Genomic DNA, 22,457 nt, shown 5'->3' with positions numbered 1-22,457 from the left:
CAACTTTAATCAGTATCACACAGAATGTCAACAGGGTATTTTCATATTTTTTTAAATATTTTATTTTTGTTTTTTAATAAGCAAAAAATTACGATGACAACGGTATTCATATTTTTTTCATGCGACGTCGGATAAATTTTCTAGATCGGTTTAAAATATGCATATTTTGAATAACCCGAAAACGATATGTTTCGCACTATGTAGGACAAACGGCACGTATGACGTTTTGGCGTCAAACTTGTACGCAATGTTTATTAGAAGCGCAGCACTGTGTGTCGAGTAGAACTAGCTAGCTTGACAAAATTCATCACCTGATTTCCTGGAATTGATGACTGTTTAATGTGAACAACCCCTTTAAACTATGATTCCAAAAATATTGGGGGTTTTACCCTGCTAAGTGGTGAGTAATCGATGCCGATAGCTAGGTAATTAGGTAAATGCATTTGCAACTACAAATTAGTTGGAATTTTGCTACCATTTGAACAACATCTTTGTGAAGTTACTAATCAATAAGTGAATATTTTTAGTGATGGATTTTATTATTCAAGGTATGTACCAAAATATTATATACATTAAAAGAAAATTTCTAATTAAATAATGCAATTACACATTTTTTAAAGATGCCCATTGTTTTAAATATTTTTCTCCTTAAATTATAACTTTAATCGTCCTTAACTTTTTTTTATCCATTTTTACCCCTCTATATTTCATATATGTACTAGCCAAAACATTCAGTCATGCAAAACTTTACATTTTTTACAGCACACTGTAGTTCAACTATTTTTTTATTTTTTTTCAGAACACCTCTACTTCCTCACAAAAAAGGAGCTTTTAGAAGAATGGATAAAATCTTCGAAAAACGAAAAGGTTTCTCATCTTTACGATTATATTAATCAAAAATTTAATCTAATTGATATCACAGATGATTCGCGGAAAAAAAAAATGTTAAAATTATTCAGCATATCAGAAAAACTATCTCAAAAATGGATAGCGGCCGGAAAGTCTAAGGATCGTTTCTTAGCCAAATATGCAAGTTGGTTAGATACTCAGGACGTACAGTTTCAAGTATGTACGGCTCAACCACAACCACACACATCTAATGCTGCGGGTAGACCTCTAAAATCTTTTGAAGATTCCTCGTTTAGGACCAAGGAACGTCGAGTGGATGACCTCACCCAAACGCGGAGTGCCAGTGAACGAATGACCGCCGCAGAAATAGCAGTGCGTTCTTTAGGTCATTAAAAAGATGCTAAGGCTATAAGAAAAATTATTGAGGGTTCACAACTAGTTCCTGGTGCTACAAATATTTCAAGAAAATTAAGTGGGGTCGAAGCGTTAGCATATTATATAGACTCTAAGTCAACAACTCATACATATAAACAGACTAGGAAGTGGTGCATGAAAGTAGGGCATTATGTGTTTCCATCTTACTATTGTTTAAGTCAATCTTAAAAAAGATGTTATCCTCCTGAAGAACATATAATGGTGACAGAGACTCGTGCCGAAATAAAATTGCAAGCTTTATTAGATAAAACTATAGAGCGCTTAATAGAGGCACAGCGTGATGTTTTTAATAGTGTACCCCCTAATTCATCTTTCACGCTTGTAAGTAAATGGGGATGTGACGAAAGTTCCGGCCACAGTACGTACAAACAAAGTTACATAACGACAACAACATCATTTGGCAAAACCCACGGCCCTTGTCTACAATGTATTGCCGCCCGATAAAATTTATATTTGCCAAAGAAACAAATGAGTTTACAAAATCCGAAAGTAATAAGGTTTTGGAAGAAGTAAACAATTTATTTCCAACTATTTGTAGTTTTAGAGATACTGAAATCACTATTAAACATGAACTTTTGTTGACTATGATCGACGGAAAAGTCTGCAACGCCTTGACTAAAAATCTATCAACACAAACGTGTTACATATGTGGTGCTACTCCTAAGCTGATGAACGATGAATCTGGGCACTTTGAAAGTAACAAAGAATATTTTGGATTTGGTTTATCCACTCTCCATGTTTGGATTCGTTGTTTCGAATGTTTTATACATATTGGTTACCGTTTGAACATTAAAGAATGGCAGATTAGAGACGATAAAGATAAAGCAAACGTTAAACAGCAAACCGAAGAAATCAGGCAACGATTTAAACGTGAAATAGGTCTTATTGTAGATAAACCAAAACCAGGATTTGGTTCTTCAAACGATGGAAACACTGCCCGTCGTTTTTTGGGAAACCCCGAACAAAGTGCTCAGATTACAGGAGTAGATGTTACAATCATTATGAATTTCGATATTCTTTTATGGACATTATCTTCTGGTTTTGAAATTTTTGTTGAATTTAACAACCTTTGTGTTGAAACTAGAAAATTATATATTAGTCTCTATTCTTGGTATTGCATGCCAGCTACTGTACATAAAATATTAGTTCATAGTACAGAAGTAATTCGAAGCGCACTCCTTCCTATTGGGCAACTTTCGGAAGAAGCCCAAGAGGCTCGGAACAAAGACTGCCGAAGGTTTCGAGAGCAAAACACCAGAAAATTTTCACGTATTGTTACTAATAGAGACTTGTTGTCCATGTTGCTTGTAACATCTGATCCGTTTATCAACAGCCTTAGAGAAATTCCCAGAAAAAAGGCGGACAAGTTACCTGCGGAGGTTTTAAAATTAATTGGAGCTCCTACTATAGAACCTCAACGTGAATCATTTCTAACTAATTTTATTTGTAATGAGAACGATTATTTTTTGAAAAACTCTGCTGATGACTCTGAATTATCATCAGATGATAATTACTGATAAGAAGGTAGTTTTTGTATTTTTTTCAAAATTAGTTTTAATTTTTTGTTCGTCTTTAGGATTGAAATAGATTTTTAAAAATATTTTCTAAATAATTTGTTAACTACCTGTACATATGATGAAAATATATATTTTATTATTACTTTTATTCCATTCATTGATTTAAATGATTTTTGGAATTTACTTCTTACACTCTAGTTATTAATACTGTATTATTTGTTGTACTTTTAAAACTATTTTATAAATCGTTTTTCGTAGAAGGTTCTGACACTGAATAATTAACCATAATTAGGCAATTAATAGTGAACATGTATAGGTATGTAAATATTTATTAATGGACATTTTTAAACAAAAAATATCTCGTAGCAATTGATCGAAATGAAATGTTTTATTTTTAAATATGTACTTTTTTATATTAAATTTTACGTTTATATTTATAAATATGTATTTTTTCTTTATGTAAAAATGTATTCAAATATTAAGAAAATAATTCAAAAATGATTCCATGTAATATTGTCCGGCTAAATATTTTTTAAATAAACATTTATTTTACAATACAATGAATATTTTTTACAAAAATACCTAAAGTCCTTATTGATTAATTTTTTTTCAAAAATTGTATTTTATGCACACAATGTAATATTTTTACGTAGAAATATCATCTAAAATAATTTTGTCAACCTAGCTTGTTCTACTCGAAACACTGTGCGCAGTCGGCAGTCATAACGCGTGACGTCAAAATGACGTGATGCCAACTGCGGGCCGTTTCGGATGTGCTCATTTTTAAACCCGAAAATTATAAATGAAAACTTGTTTTGAATACATTGATAGTTAAATCATTAGAATCGCAAAAATCCGCTCTAAATACGTGTTATATTTTTAACGTTATTCCCGACTTGTGAAAATACCCTATTGTTTCTAAAATATTGAACCTGTATGTGTCGCATCTACACTGAATTTTTGCTTATAAATCTCTAGATTATTATTGCTTAAAAAACTTAAAAACGTTGTATCGTTTTTCTTGGTGAAATATTTTTTTACTACTCATTGCTATGTACCAAATGGTTCGAAATTTCTTGTAGAACATTACCTCACATTGAACTAATTTTGTATTTTTTGTCAAAAAGCCGCCCTTTTGCTTATGACGGCAGCATTTACTTCGACTTTCAAATTCACTATTTAAATTTTTCTAATAATAATTGTAGTGAATTAGTAATTTATAAATAAAGGTATTTAATTATTTTTTTTCTTTTTTATACGCCTCCACTCGTTTGCGAGTGATTTTGGCTCTTAGAAACAAGAATAAGAAATTTAAAGAATATACGCTTCAGTGAACGACAAAAAAAAACCGTAAAAAAAAGGTATTTAATTATCGATAAAATTACTTTATTGGTTGCATAATATACCTGAAAAAGAAATTCTCGCTAAACACTAAAAACTATATGACGCTAATGGTGTATATGTCACCGCCGAAAAGTTAAATCAGCTGCTCAACTGGACGGATAGGCTGTATATTGAATGCCGGCATTTAACTATATGGCAACGCCGTTCGTTAAATGAATTAAGATAGCTTAACGTTTAACGTGTTGGCTGGTTGAAAGTTAGCCCGTCCTATCCTATCCTAACCTAACTTTACATAACAAAATAAATAAAACAATTATTATTGTTGTATTAAAATTAAAGCGGCTAAGCGACGTTCAACCCTCTCGTTAAACGTTCGTTCAATGAACGGCCTAGCCATTCAAGGGCCTACAGAAGGTTTTTACGTATTAAGGTTTTAGATTCCTTAAAATGTTAGCAAGTAAAACCAACATGGTTACTTGTCAAAATGACTACGAAAATATTTTCCCGATGTGTAAAGTTTTGACGGTACAGAATATGATATACTATCGCCTGGTAACAGAGGACTTCATGGATTTCTACAAAACGCCGATATCACATAAGCATGAAACACGCCAAAAAGTGAAAGGAAATTTTATAGAAAAAAGAGCTCGAAATGCGTATGGAGAGAGGACTTAGGCTGGTATTCCGAACGCGTCTACAGCGCGCTGTAATGCGTATTTAGTACGTAAAAACGCTCTATACGGCTCTATAATTTCGTTTGGAATACCATCCCAGGGCGTATATACTCCCACCCATAGTAAATAGACTCCCGGGCGAAATAAAGAATAGTGATATAAATAAAAATAAAGTAAAATTGGTTTTGAAAATCTGTTTCTTAAATTCTAAGTTTAGTGTTTAAAAAAAGGAAACTAAACAATTGAAAATAGTGTTAAAAAAAGTTTTTGTTTATTATTTTTTATATATTTCGGTATCAAAAAAGACTTGATTTACTTGTATTTAATTTTTTTAAACATTTATGTTATTGATATATTTAAGATTTTTTATATTTTTATGCAAACATTATTATATTGTGTTACCAAAATATTTAAATAGAGAAATCCCTGCAAAAAAATTGCTTTTGCAGTTTGGCGGGAATTAAAAAATGTTCAAAAGGGAAAAAAAGGTATACCCGTATTCACCACCTTCTGGTTCAATATTATATCTATAAACAGCATCACTTTGAATGCAATAACCTTTCGATAATACGATTAGCCGTGAGAATCTATACCATATCGAGGCACAATCCCAAAAGCCACCGAACGCCATACAATATTACCACATAAATATATAGGTATGAAACTCGGTGCCTACATATAATGCATTGAATAAATTAATCCGCTGTTACCGGTTGCTAGGCGGCAGTCGGCAACTTTAAAGGACCTGCAAGCTCAATACTCCCAACTAGTCCCAACTACACGAGGAAAGCTCTATTCACTGAACAACGGAAAAGCTTAAATATTATTTATCAATCTAAACTCCGTACTTTCGTAACAAGATTGACACAAGACAAAATATAAAACAAACTTCCACTGTCCATTAAAACAATTAGTAACGAGAAAATGTTCTGAAAGACTATAAAAAAATGTATAGTGGAGGTGGGTAGAATTAAATAGATTGTCTCATTCGCCCAAACCAATATTGAATCACCTGGGCCCCGATTACAACGGAAAGTTAACAGAGTTATCTTCGGCTGTTTATAAAGAAAAACCGATATTTAAGTACGAGAATGAGTATTTTTGCATGAAAGTTTAAAGTATCTTGGTCGGCAACCTATAATGGAACATGTTTAGAAGAAAAAAAAATGTGTGCATGTTGTGCTTTTCATACAGAAAACTTAACTTTACTTTATGGATAAAATTGAAGATAAATGTTAACTTCCCATTGTAATCGGGGCCCTGCTACACAAACGTATAATTTATGTTATATGTTTGTCCTTTTAGTGTGCGTTTTATAATATATATATTACAGGTATACAGAAATTAAATATAAACATAAATACGCAGTGTTTAACTGCCTTAACATTTTGTAATTTCTCTCTGTGTATTAAATCTTCTTTGTATATTCTCACATGTAAAAAAAAGTATATTGTTAGGTGTCTTCGGCATAGGTAACCTCAGTAGGACACATTATTTTGATTATTTGTTATTGTTTACAATGTGAAAAAAAAAAACTTAATTCAAAATCAATAGACAGGCAAGTTTTGTTGATATTGATTAAAATCTAGGTTTAGTTTAGAGTTAAGGCAAATTAAAAAAATTAAAATATTTCAGTTCAGCAGTTCAGTTCAGCAGTTCATAATGGAGTTCTGGTACCAACCCTAATGTATGGAAGCGAAGCATGGAGTTGGAAAAAAAGGGACGAAAGTAGACTGAATGCTGTTGAAATGCGATCCCTCAGGCGAATGTGCGGAAAAACAATGTATGATAGGTGCCCTAATGTCGAAATTAGAGCAGAATGCAAGGCTGAGTTAAGCATTATCGACAAAATTAAGAAAGGTCTTTTGCGATGGTTCGGTCATGTGGAGCGAATGAATGATGAAAGAACGGCTAAAAAGATTTATGATGCGAATGTGTCTGGTTGTAGAAGTCGAGGAAGGCCGAGAAAGACATGGCATGATCAAGTACAACAAATTCTTGAAAGTGGTCATGTGAAAAGTCGGAATAATCGACGTGCGTGCATGAGAAGATGTATGAATGTGAAGGAAGCAAAGGAAGTGTGCCAGGACAGAGTGGTGTGGCGTTCTATCCTCTCTGCCTACCCCTCTGGGGAAATGGCGTGATGGTTAAAATATTTGCGTTTTTATTCTCAAACGTTCCTGTATACACATTACACATAATAGGTGGACTTCTGGATTTCAATTTGTTTTTAATATTGTAAATGATTTTTGAACTCAAAAGCCGCACATAGCATTCTATCAGTAGATTTTCATGGTTGCTGTTCTTAAAATGGCGTCCAGTTATGTAACTTTATAAACATACAAACGATATAAATTTGTTGTAACAGACAGGGAAAACATTTTTGAGAAGGGGATATGGAAGTCTAGGCATTTACAGGGCTTGTGACCTGTCATTGGCTGGGTTAAGTGGCCACTTTTTCCCTCTCCGTTGCAACAAATTAAGTATAACTCACTAAAAACATTGTTGGATACGAACGATAAATCATTATTAATCTGGTTTTTATAACATATTTTTTTAATCTTTGTAAAGTGATTTATGTAATTAGTAAATAAATATAATAAATACATCCCAGTTATTCATTAATTTTGAAAATAAAAGTTTTGCTTTATTTTTATCATCCTTATCATTTATAAGGAAAAAATACGTTTTTCTGGTGGCTAGGTTTGTCTAAGGTCTCACGAGGAGTTAGGATTTATTAAAATGTTTCAACTTTGGGGCCACCCTACTAACCGAATACAGCCGTGTTAGAAAATGGGAAACAAGTCGAGTAGGAGCGGGGTTCGAACCTCAGACTTCGCGAGTCCGCGACACTATCACGGGACCACAACCCGTCTCGATAATTACTAATAATCTCATTAACCCGTAATCAAAAATTACGCCGATAAATTGGAGCCCTGCTTGGACACAACTGGATTTTTTTTAAACAAACGACGGTTTATCTGCCTTTATTTGTCTTGAAAACAAAATTTAATGATAAATAAATAATAATAAAGACAAACAACATAATTATTACACTTTATTTCAAGCATTTGTATTGTAATTATTGAATTCATAACAGTTGTACAGAAAAAGTCGTGTATGCATTAGAACCAAAGCTCGGAACAAATTTTTAATTATATTGTACCTACATAACCCCACGAACATTTTAATTACACTTTGGGGTGTTCTCAATTACGTTTCCTAAATATATGGCTTCTAAAAGATACCGGTTGTTCCAAGTTCACCTTATTTATTTATTCACCCATCATATTGATACAGATTACAGGTGTACGTACTCAATAATGACGGTTCCGTTTTTCGCATGATACACATCGGGAAATGAAAACTTTATTTTACGTGTAACAATTAATATGCCTAACTGTAAAAATAATTAATAATCTGAAGGCTAAAATACTATTCTCATCAACGAGACGCGCGATAGATGAAACAACACTCACCTAATAATTAATTGTACGACACTGAAAATCAAATGTACCTATTCAATTTTATTTTTTTAAAAAAACATTTGTAAAATGTACAATACATGTGAGTACACACAGTCAATTCAAACCTTTAGCCAATTTTGCTTATATATACGATCCATATGAATTAAAACGTATTCATATTATTTGATTGAAATTATTTATTGACAATTATTGATGGAATTCTATTGTAATGTAATTGTAATTTTAGAAATAAATAGGATAAAAAATAATGGCGATAGAATTTTGATAAATCAGCAGATATAATTAAAAAAACTCACCCATATTAGCCCCCTTAGTTGGACCCTGTACATTGTAATAAAACAATACATGTTTTTCGAATTTGAATAGAATAGAATCATCTTTTACAGTACACCGCCAACACATGTTTCAATAATTTGTCCCACTTTGTCCCATTGATATACTACGTATTGTATCTCTTTTAACTTATTTTTTAAATGTACCTACACTTAAGATAATATTTAGTTTTATATAAATTATCCTTACACTGTATAATATTCACCAGTCTGAAGATGCCCATTAGAGGGTGAAAGCGCTAATTGGTCAAACAAATAAGTGCAAGTGTACCAAGTATTTTAAAATTAATAACTTATATGCGAATATAAGTTATTACAGTATTCAAATTAGTCAACAAATTGTGAGTGCTTAAATTTTGTGTTTACTTAGTGCAAAAATGACATGTTTACTTGGTTCAACGACTGGTAACATATTAAAATAACCTTATTAAACATTCGAACTCACTGTAACTAGGTACAAATAGTTTTTTTTTTGAATTTATATTGTGTTTGGAGTTTAATTTCGGTTTAAAGATCAATGACATTTTTTTTGTAACTAAGTTTAAAAAAAGCTACATCACGTTGCAGTACTTTTAATAGAACTGAAAGCTTTGAGTATTTCCGTATTAATTAAGGTATCGACCGCCCTCATACCTTTCTACGGCTATTGTGCGGATATTGGACACGTAAAATAGATGTTAAACGAGATAGTAAAAATGAGAAACCCTTATTATCTAGGGACATAGTATAAAAGCGTCGGGTTTTTCGCACAAGCTGGTAACTAAAATTTTACCAGTTGTGAGACATTGGACTTTTAAAGTTAAAGGCTCATCCCAAATCAAATATTCAAATAAAACCGCAAGTTGAGAATTATAAAATACAATTTTTGTATTTATAACATGCGAAATGGTTTTATTTACTTTTTAAACAAAAAATATTCGATCGCCATTTATGAAGACATCTCATTTTTAAAAATGTAGTTACTGACTTTTGCCAGAAACGCGGCGAAAAAATGACGTAGAAATGCTTGAATTCTGTCAATTCAAGTATTTTTAGTATGGACGTGACAGCTTATATAAAGGTTTAATGGAAACCATCAAGATAGTAATGGCCATTCGTTCGAAGGACCTACAAACTAAGAATATTCTAGAATAAAACCATCGTTCGGATAATCCGAAAGAAAAGTTCTGGAATTTAACCGAGCGTAATGGAATAATGAAACACTCTTAAAGCTTACGTCTGCGAATTCAGAAGAAATTCATTACGTAAGTACTAATGTAATAATGATTATCTTTAGTTATTAAGATTAATAAAATATTAATGAATATAAATTACGTTGTAAATGTTGTATTAGAAGAAATAACTCTGTGCTTATTCATTATAATAAAAACGGCTTTGTAACCACTGTTTTTTCTACCGACCTGTTTCAAATTTATACAAGCTTCTTTTTCAATGTAAATTCAACTTATTAACTAACAAAGTTGTTTTTATTTATTTAATTTCAATTACATTGTACTTAAATACCCAGTGATTTTATCAATACACATTTGTATTTAATTATCTGGTTTTGAACATAACACCCAGCCTATAAAAATGTAAATGTAATTTGTCACGGAAATTTAGTTTTAAAATGAAAAATTACAAATTTTTTTAAACTACCTAAACGAAGTTGTAAAAAATAATTTCACAATAATATATTGATTATACAAAATACCACAATGAACATTCTTTAAATAATGATATAATTCTATTAGTATATATAAGTTGTACATTTTTATGAATGTTATTATGAACATATTTTGTAGCGATTTGGGTGCTGGAGAATACACTTTTTGTTTAAATGTATGAACTATAGTATGCATTATTTTTTTATTTTTAAATGGCGTTTTGAATGAAAAGTGTGGCTTTTCTCATAGATTTTAATATGAACTGTAGGTAAATTAAGATACGGATTTTGTTTAAAATTTGAAACAAATATTTCTTTAATGTTCGCTCCCTAAATATGGAATAGGTACCATAAAAATACATTTTTCGAAATACCTGTCATAGACCCGCCCCATATTCACCATTGATTTCAACATAATATTGTCACCACTTGCAAAAAAAAGAAAAAATAATCGACTTGTGTGGCTAGTATCGTGAACTCACGGATCAAAGGTCCGGGGTTCGCATCCCGCTCTACCACAACTTGATTCCCATTCTCAAATAGTGGGTTATTTGCAACTTGTTGAAAATGGCCACGAAAATCGTAATATTTTGGAAAATCGTAACATCCCGATTTTTTTTTTTAATAAAAAAAAAAGTATTTGTGTTCTTATAACTTACCTAAAGATTTAAATTTTTGGGGCCATTTTCGACAAGTTGTAAATAACTTAGAAAATGGAAATCAAGTTGGGGTAGAGTGGGGTTCGGACCTCGGACCTCCGATCCGTGAGTCGCAACACTAACCACTGGACCACAACCCGATAATGAATTATTTGTAGGAGTTAATTACATCAGCATTCTTCCGATGAATGTAATTAGTGAATAGAAAAGAAGCCTGAAAGAAATCGAATCATTAACTGCCTAAGATGAAAGTGAATATTTCCAAATATGGGAGTGTAATACTTACCGCCTCTGATAGATAGAAAAAGTGATTACCTTGTACCAGATGTGCATTAGAAATACTTGCATCGGTAGTATTATACATTGTGTATTTACTATTGCTTTATTCTGTTATTTTATTTATATTATTTTCTGCATTTAAAAAAATATTTTTACTGGTCGTAGCGGGTATCTAGAACGTTTTTTGTACGCAGTATGCGTATCAAATAATTAATAGAAAAATAACTAATCTTAACAATGCAATTAAAGTAAAATGATACATTTTTATTGATAATACAATAAAATTGTGTCGGGTTGTGGTTCTGTGAGTAGTGTCGCGGACTCCGAATCAGGAGGTTAGAGGTTCGATTCCCATCCTATCACAATGCGTTTCCGATTTTCTAACACAGCTTTTAATGACAAAATGAAAATGGCCCCAAAATTAAATTACTAACGTAAATCGCGAGAACGCAAACATTTATGTTTTGGAATTAATAAAAAAAACATAATAATAAAATACTTGATATTGCTCGTTTTTAATTATTCGAATGAGTACGAAAAGCCAAAATGTTTTTCAATATTTAAATGTTTAAATTAATTATACTAAGTTAATTTTAGATCAAGGGATAACGTGAGAAAACAAAAATCATACGGATTTTCTAGCAAAAGAAAAAGGGGGATGAGTCGTAGATAATAAATATGTATAAGCTCAACATGCTAGAACCTTTTAAGTATAATCTCGATAAGAAATGTTGTAGAATTAATGATATGAATCATCAATGTATAACTAATTGTAAACATGAAATATCTGAGGCGATTAATTAAAAGTAATTAGTAATCGCCAACGTTGGGGGAATCTGACATCATCATTATTCCCTTTCCGCACCTAATAGTGCAAAAGGACACTGCATTGGTACACCAATCGCAGAATATCTTGATATTTTTTGTTACATGAAGGTAGGATGATCAGTCTTACGTTTCAGGTACCAATCCAGGGACTATAAAATATTCTGGTATTTCATATATACCCTTTTATACCCTTACCCTTTTGATACCCGATCGGGAATCGAACCAGAGACCTCTCGCATGGTAGGCAAATGCACTAACCATTACACCACGAGGCCGATAAAACCTGAAATGACAAGGCACTGCAAAAAGAAGAAGAAGAAGCAATGAGACCAGAGTAAAAAATAATCCCAGTATTGTAGATTTATCAATGTTTGAGAAATTACCTACATAATTACGAATAAAAACGGAAAAGTACTAGGTAATTATTCAAATCAGAAATAAACCTGTGTAAAAACGGTAATCTGATAAATGTTGGTCGTGGCATCCATCAGCCTTCAGCCATCAGCCATCGAGCATCAGGTAACTGGTAACTGGTAGTGATGGATAGCTACTGTAGACAACATTCATCTCAATTAAAACTTTTACCAGTGCGGTATCTCATTAGCGGGTTGGGAAAGAAAAAATCTTTACTATGGATTCGAATTGTTATAATTTTAATGGAAGACGAAAAAACTGCTAAAAATATTTACGATACGAATGTTGATGGATGCAGAAATAGAGGAAGACCGAGAAAGACATGGCATGAACAAATCCAACAAAAACTTGAAGATGGACATGTTAAAAGTGGGAATAATCGGCGCGCGTGCATGATAAGATGTAAGAATGTAGAGGAAGCGAGATCTGTATGCAAAGATAGTGATGTGGCGTTCTACCCTCTCTTCCTACCCTTACGGGGAAACGGCGTGATGGTTTGTTTGTTTGTTTGTTTTAATGGGAGGACGGCGAAAATAAGTACTTAACAAAAACAAATTTTCAGTTTGACGAAGTGAGAACTAAACTACCTATCATAGAATTAAGAATAGTCCAGAAACCGCACACGCGCATCAAACAGAAGGCGACTAACGTTTTACGTTTTGACCCATTAATTTCTTTGTAGACGTCGCTCAGTACGCAACTCCCGATTTAAATTCAACTATGCCGTGTTGTGTCGTTTTAAAGTGTAGAAATAATGCTGGGATCTTTAAGAAACAGGATGGGATCACATTTTATGTGTAATTAAAAAAATGCATGTGTGAGTAGCAAATGCATTACTTAAAAATTGAATTATTTTTCCATCTGTCAGATTGTCAAAGAAAACAAAACGGACATTTTGTTAGTGTTGCCAAGGTAGTAAATTTCTTTACCCTACTTTGCTTATCCAATGAGAGAACTAATAAAAATTGGACCTCGGATTAAACAACACCGTGGTGGACATTTGACCGACATTATCTTTAATACATCAAATATTATTTAACGTGATATAAAAATATCCGTTTTATGTAAAATAAAATTAGTTTTATATTTTGAGTTCAAAGTTCATTAATTCAATTACTCATATTAAATAACCTTTTACTTATCCACTCTGTTGTGTCAATCAATGTTTCCGAGTGCACAATAAAATTTTAGAGAAATCAACAAATTGCTTTTTTTTACCTTACATTTGTGTAATGATAATATTTTTTCCCATCAGGCAACATTACGCGGCGACGTCACGAATGCGCGCAGTGAAAGTGGGGCAAAGTAGGGGGATTATTGGACACAGTCCGATGTTTTAAAATATTGTTCTACGCTCCTTCTGGACTATTTCTAATTCTATGCTACCTATGGTATTTTTTTATGTTTTATATTTATTGCCCTGGATCAGCGGTTCCCAATTTTTTTGGCTTATGGAACCCTAATTGGTCTACCTGTTTTAGCGGAACCCCATTCCGACCGTAAAAAAGTCATTTGACAAAAATGTAATTTTAAAGATAAATGATACCTTGTTGTATACAAGTTTGGCTTGAAAAGAAAGACTGTATTTTGAATTTAAAACCTTTACTGCACGTATTTAACGCGAAGAAAGATTTTTTTTAAAGTTTTACTTATAATATCAGTAAAATAAGAGTTTTGAAAACAGTTTGATGCCCAACAATTTGATCTTTTCATTTTTTTTATTATTATTTTTAAATAAGCAAAAAATTACGATGATGACGGAATTGATATTTTTCGTCCAGCGTCGGATAAATTTTCTACAAAGGCTTCAAATATGCATATTTTTAATTACCCGAAAACAAGATGTTACGCGTCCCGAATGACAAACAGCACGTATGACGTTTTGGCACCGAACTTGTACGCAATATTTATGAGAAGCGCAGTCACAAAGTGACGTCAAAATGACGTGATGCCAACGGCGAACCGTTTTGAGTGTGCTCATTTATAAACCCGAAAATTATAAATGAAAACTTGTTTTAAATACCTACACATTAGAATCGTAAGTATTCGCTCTAAATATACGTTATATTTTTTAAGTTATTCCCGACTTGCGAAAATACCCTATTGAATACGAAGACCTGGAGTGGCTTCCAGTCTAGTTCTGGACTTGTTTTTAGTGTCGGCGTAAGATGAAAAGCCAGCCTTACATCGGCAAGTCGATACAGACGGAAGCAGTACCATGATAGACTTATTATCTACAGCATGGTTCGCCTTTAAGACCAATCAAAAAGTCAATAAAGTTTGATTCGAATTTTTCGTGGCGTAGACTGCCTATTTTCTACGACAACACGCCCAAACTCTCGGAACCCGAGACCCTTCCCCGGGGTTTCGCGGAACACCTTTTGGGAACCGCTGCCCTAGGTAAATTTTTTTTAAACAATAATAGCGATGAATTACAGAACAGTACTTCCCATATTTACGAGTAAACAACATTAAGTTTTACATTATGATGAGTGCACTCAGGGAAATATCCAGAATATTGAAATAGAGTTGAGATCCTTCTCGTTGTGTAGTGGTTGATGCGTTCGCCTGCCATTCAATAACTTTCGAGTTCGGTTCCTGGCAGGGTGTACGTAAAATATGGGATTTAAAGGGAAATCCCGTGCCAAAGAATACATTTTAATTATTTGACAAAGTACTTTTAGGTATGAAATTACGGTTTGATAGAGTTTAAAAATTACAACAACAAAAAATACGAGTGGCATTTAAAAGTCATAGGGAATCTGAATTCGATGTAACTTGTTACATCGAAAAGTATGAGAGAACAAATAAAACGATGCAAAAAAAAATTGATACAAAAAAAAAAAACTTGGGGGAAAAAAGGGTAATAATGTACTGAAATAAATTAAACATTTATTCAGGATAAAAAATAGGAAACATCGTTGGATGGGACGTTTGTAAACACAGTATTTCAGTCCGGCTTCAGAGCGTCTTGCTGACAGCTTTACTGCACAAGATCAAGGCGAACAAGTCATATTGTGACTTGTGACTGCGCCATTATTATTTGCGGTCCGAACCGCTCCGATATTCCAATAAAGATACATTGTAAAGTTCAACTGGAATGATTCATCATTCGTTATTATTACATATGCATCTAACGGGGAAAAGTTATTTCGGTACCTACATCAGTCAACGCAGAAATTATTAGCGAATTGATCTATTAGTGGTCAACATTCGAAAAAGGATACGATTTTTTTGTAGACAAGTAGTGGAGTCAACTCTAAAAGGACTTTATCTAAATATATATTTAAAGGGCTTCGGCCTTGTCATTGATGAGTAAGTTATTACTTTTTGACTTAAATTGGGTTTACAAATTCAAGAAATGAGTTCTGCGTTGGTTCGGACGTGTAGAACGAATACACAGCGAAGGGACGGCCAAAAACGTTTGTTATTGTCAATAATTTTATTTATTTTTCAAAAACATACAAAAAGTAAAATACAAATTATCAAGTCCTACTGAACTGCATAAAATGCAGTTCGTCAGCAGGTGCTTATAATTAAGTTCTAATATATATTCATAGTCTTATCTTGTAAATTCTATTACATATAAAAAAAACTTATTACTGTGGAAAAAAAAGAAAACATGTATTTCAATGTGCATCGGAAATACTCGTATGTTACACGTAGAGAAAAAATAAATTGTCCAAATAAAAAAAGAAAAACACGACGCGAATGTCGATGGATGTAGAAATAGAGGAAGATCGAGAAAGACGTCTCATGACCAAATCCAACAAATATTTGAAGATGGATATGTAAAAAGATGGATATCGAAAAGGAAGAAGATGCATGAATGTAATAGAGGCGAGATCTGTACGTAACGACAGAGTGATATGGCTTCCTATCCTCTCTGCATACCCATACGGGGAAACGGCGTGATGGTTTGCTGCTGTTGTTATGTTGCTTTACAAAATAAAGTACATACAGTGCGTTCGAATGTTTAATAAGCCTACGTTAGTGTGTTGTGCCTGTCGATCCAAGTAAACATGCAAGTTTCATTTGCGTTAGTAGGCATGGAAAATTGTTTTCAGGCGTTGCCTAGTATGTGAAATAATTCGGTCGGATGAATCTCTTCCCAACAATAAAGGTTTCAGCTCTTTAACTTCACTAAAATCAACAGATGGAAGAATTGAAGATATATGGATGGTCAAACATAGGCAAAATGGTGAATTTTACACAGTGAGTAAAGTGGCCGCTTAAACCAGCCAATGACATAAGCCCTGTAAATGCCTGGACTTCCATATTCACTTATCTTTAATGTTCTCCATCCCTGTCGTAATTTATTTAAATAAGTTTCGGTTTCGGCCGAAACTAGAACAGAAGCCGAAACTAGAACAGAAGCCGAAATTTGATTCCGGTTACGGCTGGAAATCTCGTCTCGTTTGGTCTCTAAAAACTATGTCACGAACTAGACGAGCGGAGCAGCGGCGGACATTTTAAGGATCGCAATTTTAGCTAGCATTAGTCGGAAGTGTTTATCACACAGTTCTAAATGTTCAACTAAATCTTTTCAAAATTCATTTGTAAATAGAACCTGCAATATGTGTAATCAGAAATTAAATTGTATTGATATTTATAACATACCTTCTTATTTTAAAAGTGAAATTTAAAAATAATTCAAGTTATGATGTCGCGCCTTGAATCCGTAGCCTATATTATTTATTTATTTATTTAACTTTTTGTACATAATGTTATTTGTACATTGGCGGGCTTGTTGCCAAATGGCAATTTCTTCCAACCAACCAATAAAATAAAAGTTTTATTTTTATAATTCAAGTTACAGAACATATTCAATAGAAAAAAAAAGGAAAAAAAGATTAAAGTGAAAAATATATAAAAATAGAAATAAACGTATTTGCTTATAAATGACCTAAAATCAAAACTATTACTCAATGGGAAAAAGGAAAAAAGCGGAAAGAGGAAAAAGGAAAGGAGGAGAGATTAAGGAAGAGAAGGGAGATGTTTCTTCAGACGTGATTTAAACAGAGATAATGTAGTAACATCTTTGATGGTGGATGGGAGATGATTCCACAGTCGAGCCGCATGGACACTATATGAGTTAGAGAAGAAAGAGGAATTGTGTATGGGTATTAAGAGAGTGCCTTGAGAATGAGAACGAAGAGGTAAACCATGAACTGATAAGCGTTGAAATTTTTCACACAGGTATATAGGAGCGTTAGGACTATGAAGTACATTGAACAGAAGTGAGAGGGAGTGATAGTCTCTCCGCTGTCTAATTTTGAGCCATTTCAGTTGCCTACGATAATCAGAAATGTGGTCATATTTCCTAAGACCAAAAATGTACCTTATGCATGTATTCTGAAGTCGTTCAAGTTTATCGAGTTGCTCACAGCTTAAATCAGTCATGGAAACATCAGCGTTATCTATATTATGCAGGTTATGTGCAGTTCTGTATGTAGGCACATAATAAATGAACACTGTATGGTCAACTATAGTTGTATTATTTATTGTAATGTGCAACTGTGTGACCAATATTCATTTACATTTCTAGTAATATTATAAGTTTTGTATGATTAGTTATTATATGTTTTGTATAATTTTTATGTGACAACATTTACAATAACAATATTATGTGGAAGCCTCTAATTGGACTTTATGATATGTATTTATGGTATAATTGATTCTTATAAATGTATAAATGTCTGTTGGCTTTCCAATGAAATAAAATAAACAAAGTATTTTACCAGATTATCGCGAAATATGTCGCCGTGAGAAACAAATGTGGCGATGTCATGCCACGGCTGTTGATGTCACGATTCTTCCATCGAGTCGAATTGATGGCTCGTCAAGAGGAAGAAATGGCTCGAAGCAGCATGGCTATAATATTTGTTCACGACATCGAAACAGGGCCAAAAAATATATTATATAATAGATCAGACAACGGGGCCTTTTTAGGGAGTTTTCGTGTCCGAGCAATAAGAGTAGAAGGAACACGAACTATTCTGCAGTCAATTTAACCCTTTGAGACCGTATGTATGTTCAAACGAACACAAACTTTGCGATTTTATTTATCCCATAACAAATGAAATAATAATGCCGAGTTTTTGTTTTCTAATTGCTGAAAATATTTTCTACAGCGTCTATTTTTTTACGCTAGGCTGCAATCCGTAATCCCAATAAAACAGCACTCAAATTTTGACAGATCGACATTCGTTGGAGCACCTAATTCCTTGCGCAGTTATTTGGACTATTTAAGGTAAGCCATAGATTTTTTTGATGCAATTTATATTTATTTTGTTGCCTAAAGGCGTATTCTTACGATACCACAAGCTATTACATCCATTTTTAAAAGTTATTTACTAGAATTTTACAGTGAAACACAATGTTCGTTCAATCGATCATTCGGTCTCAATAGTAACTCTTTTGCTAGTATGAGTGATTGTTCATGTTTTTTATCGGAAAAAACTCTATAATTTTTGAAGGAATTAAAGTAAATCATTTGTTTATTTTATTCGTAAATGGCTAAAACAATGATATTTTATGTTTTTATTTTTTTATTTACAGATTAATAAAAGTCGAAATGTCAAAATCGCTCTACTATAAGAAGGCGACATTTCAGACATTGAGGTGGAGGAGGAAGACGAAATTGATGAAACACTGAATCTCTGGAGTCACAAGCCCGGTAAATGCCTAGACATCCGTATTCCTTCTGGAAAATGTTTTCCTTCTCTAACAGATAGCAACAAATGCAGATTTAAATACCTCCCTAAGGAGGTAATCTAATCTTTCTACAAGCATTTGGACATCGAAACATTTTTAATATGTTTAAATTTATGCATGTTTTCATAATAAATGTTTTTTTTTATTCATAAAATGGATTTTAGGATGCATTTGAAATTGGTATTAATTTTCCACACTAATAAAAAAATACCCTTTGAGATCTAAAATATGTTCAAACGAATATTGCGATAACTTCTAAACTATTAGGAATAAAAAATTTAAAAATACACCCAATTTTTCAAAATTATTTTCTTATCTGTTATCAAGCATCAAATATTTTTTACAACTGCCAGATTTAATTTAGGTTTCAAAGGGTAAAGAAGAAACTTTTGACGTTTGCACGCTTATGAAGTTCCTAAATATTGACAGTTGAGTGTAGGAAACAAATGCCGTACTTTTTTGTTGAGTCGCCGCAAAAGTGACCACCAGAAAACTTCACCATTGATCGACAATATCGACTTTATATAGAAATATATTGTGCGTGTTCATTTTAAGGAGTTCACAATGCGATAATTTAAAATTGATTGACGATAATTTTGACGTTAAACCATTACGTGTTAAGCTATTCAGTCATGAAAACCTGTTTCTTTTTACCCCACCTGACAGAAAATTATTTAAATCGATATCGAAAAAAACACTGCCACAACACTAATGTAATCTGTCAAAATTACCTTCTTATGTTATCTGAACTGGAGGTAGAATGAGCAGCATAACGTTCAACAGCCTATAAATACATTTTAGTAATGATTATGATTTTTTTTTTGTTTAAAAAAAAAAAGAAAAACAGCAAGTTTACACGCGCGCTCGTGCAATATATCACGAACTTCATGAACTTGAGAATGCGCGGTCTGACTTCTCTCAAACATATTTTAATCTTATTTTCTCTCTGAATTATGGCACTAGAAAAATGATTTTTAAATAGATATCCACTATTGGTAGTTTTATCTACAGTTTTCGGACGCACGGTACTTATTATTTATTTATTTATGACAAAATAGAAGGTCTCTTAACTTTACATATTACATTACGTTACATTACAAAATTTATTTGTACGAAATATTCCCAATCAGCAAAAGTGCTGGTATGAGGGGATATTATATATAATAACACAATAGTTTAAATAAAAAGTCGATAAAATAACATCACATATCACTAGTCACACGGGCTGTAAGAACTGTTTTCTTTAGGTGTTTTTTAAGTTCGTATATGTTTTGTATATTTTTTAGGTCATTAGAAAGTGAATTGTAAAAATTTATTGCTGTGTACACAAAACTGTTTCTTTTTCTGTTGGTCCTAGGTTGTTCGCAAGTTAAATTATTTGATGCTCTTGTATTTATTTTATTCTTTTTCATCTTAAATATTTTTTTTTCTGTGTAGATTAATTCCTCTAGATAGATTACTTGAATATGATAACTAGATAGATTAGTTAATTCGTCACACAACTTCGAATTATTTTGGATAGATCTTCCGGCTTTTCGAAGATCTCTTTGCCATTAACACACTATGGGATGAATATTGATTGGCTGGAGTGGCGAAGTCTAGTGTTGTTGATAGTGTTTATGAATAATTGTATGCCCTTGTTTGTCTTTGCTGCGTAGTTTTACGTTCTTTTTATTTAGCATCTTGAACATATAATTCTTCATATAACTGTTGCAATTGAACGTAGGTGTGCAAAAAGCAGCCAGTCCACAATAAAAAAAAAGAGATATTGATGTTATCGGGTGCAGTAAGGTCAATTCTATGTTCTGCTGAAAACAGCCAGACCGCTTTCATGCAAAAAAACTGTTAAAATCACCTTCTGAAAATGGTGTCGATCACAAAAATGACATTTCTCAATTTGCAGAAAACACCCACAGAACTAGAAAAATTTCTAATGGTACTTTAAAAATCATTGAAACTGGTCAAATACATAATTTGATTCTCGTTTGTAATATACACTTACTCTCATACAAATACACATAAACACACCCTTTGTCGTACCACAATTTAGAAACTTCGCTGGTCTGTCTTTAAACCGTATCTTTTTTATGTTATTATATCATTGTCGACTGTTTGTTTCTGTAAAATAAACAAATACATATAAAAAACTAATGTACTAATTGTTTATCATTTGATAAAGTCAAAAACATTCCATCTGTAGTGTAGACTTAATTATTAACTCTTTTCACAAAAAAAGCTATTATCTCAGTTTCATTTTTCTACGGCTGGCTGCTTTCGACATAACTACGTTCAATTGGCTTAGGCCGTATGTGTAATAAATAAAAAAACTGAATAATACATTTAAAAAAAAAAGACAAACGTGCCGATACAGAAAATTTATGTCTGATACTCGGTAATACTAAAATTAAAATCGGTTCAGATTTGGGGTAGGGAAAACAGAAAAGCGAGATCTCGATTTTATCGGTTTTAGTTAGGCATAATCAGTACAACGTGCAGTTGTATTTGGGGAGGCATCTGCGAGTGTCAAAAAATTATATTTAAATATCTACTCATCAAATCGCTCTTCGCCGCATATTCTCTTTAGCAAATATGCGCAAAAATGTTAAAAGCTGCATCTCTGCAGATGATGTTATAGATTATAGTCTGGTTCTTAAGAGAAAAAAAATATTGCACTATTCGTAGAAAAATGAGATAAAGTGAACTTACCAGCCGAAGTCCGCAGGAAGGCTGGTGAGGGACATGTCGTTGAGGCCGAGCACGGTGAGGGCGCGCAGCTGGCTGAAGCCCTGCGGCAGCCGCGGGATGGGGTTGCTGCTGAAGTCGGCCACTTGCAGCGCGCGCAGGTGCTTGATGTCCTCCGGGATGTCGGGGATGTCTGGGGAAGAGAACGCACGTCAGAAGAAGCCAAACTTCTAGATGCTGAATGATGCCACAGAAGCAATGCGACCAGCGTGGAATGTGGATCGGGTCCGCACGATCAGATGACAGCGCGTCTTGCAGCTACAGAGCGCATTGACGGTAAGAAATCTAGCCGCCATTAAACCAGTTCGTTAAACATAGATTTATTTGCAAATAATCTCAATGACGTACGGCGATGGCTTTCGAAATAATTCGTAGTATTTTTTCTTTTCTTTGATATATATGGATATATCTTTCTTTTGGATCTACATTAATTTACTGTTCATTTTATGTTCGAGAATCTTTTTTAACTTACTGTGATGCTACTTGTTAAACCTACTTGTTAAACCCTCCAAATGTTTGCGGACAGGCTAGACT

General features: G+C 32.9%; 1 protein-coding gene across 19 annotated transcripts in view; it reads right to left on the bottom strand.

The window, feature by feature from the left end:
* scrib (scribble planar cell polarity protein) overlaps nt 1-22,457 on the bottom strand; it is a 366,730-nt gene that overhangs the window by 228,995 nt on the left and 115,278 nt on the right. For all 19 annotated transcript variants that reach the window (XR_015822293.1, XM_088226214.1, XM_088226216.1 and 16 more), the window contains exon 3: nt 21,888-22,056. Coding sequence is in view for 18 of the 19 variants with exons in the window: in XM_088226214.1 (XP_088082340.1) it covers nt 21,888-22,056 (169 nt within the window). In the remaining variant the exon portion in view is untranslated. The remainder of the gene's footprint in view (nt 1-21,887; nt 22,057-22,457) is intronic.

Source organism: Micrasema longulum, unplaced genomic scaffold, assembly GCF_059751315.1.
Source record: "Micrasema longulum isolate JH-2025_06_02 unplaced genomic scaffold, ASM5975131v1 h1tg000416l, whole genome shotgun sequence".
Classification (NCBI taxonomy): domain Eukaryota; kingdom Metazoa; phylum Arthropoda; class Insecta; order Trichoptera; family Brachycentridae; genus Micrasema; species Micrasema longulum.
Note: the sequence above shows the minus strand (reverse complement) of the source record. Positions and strands in the feature narration are given on the sequence as shown.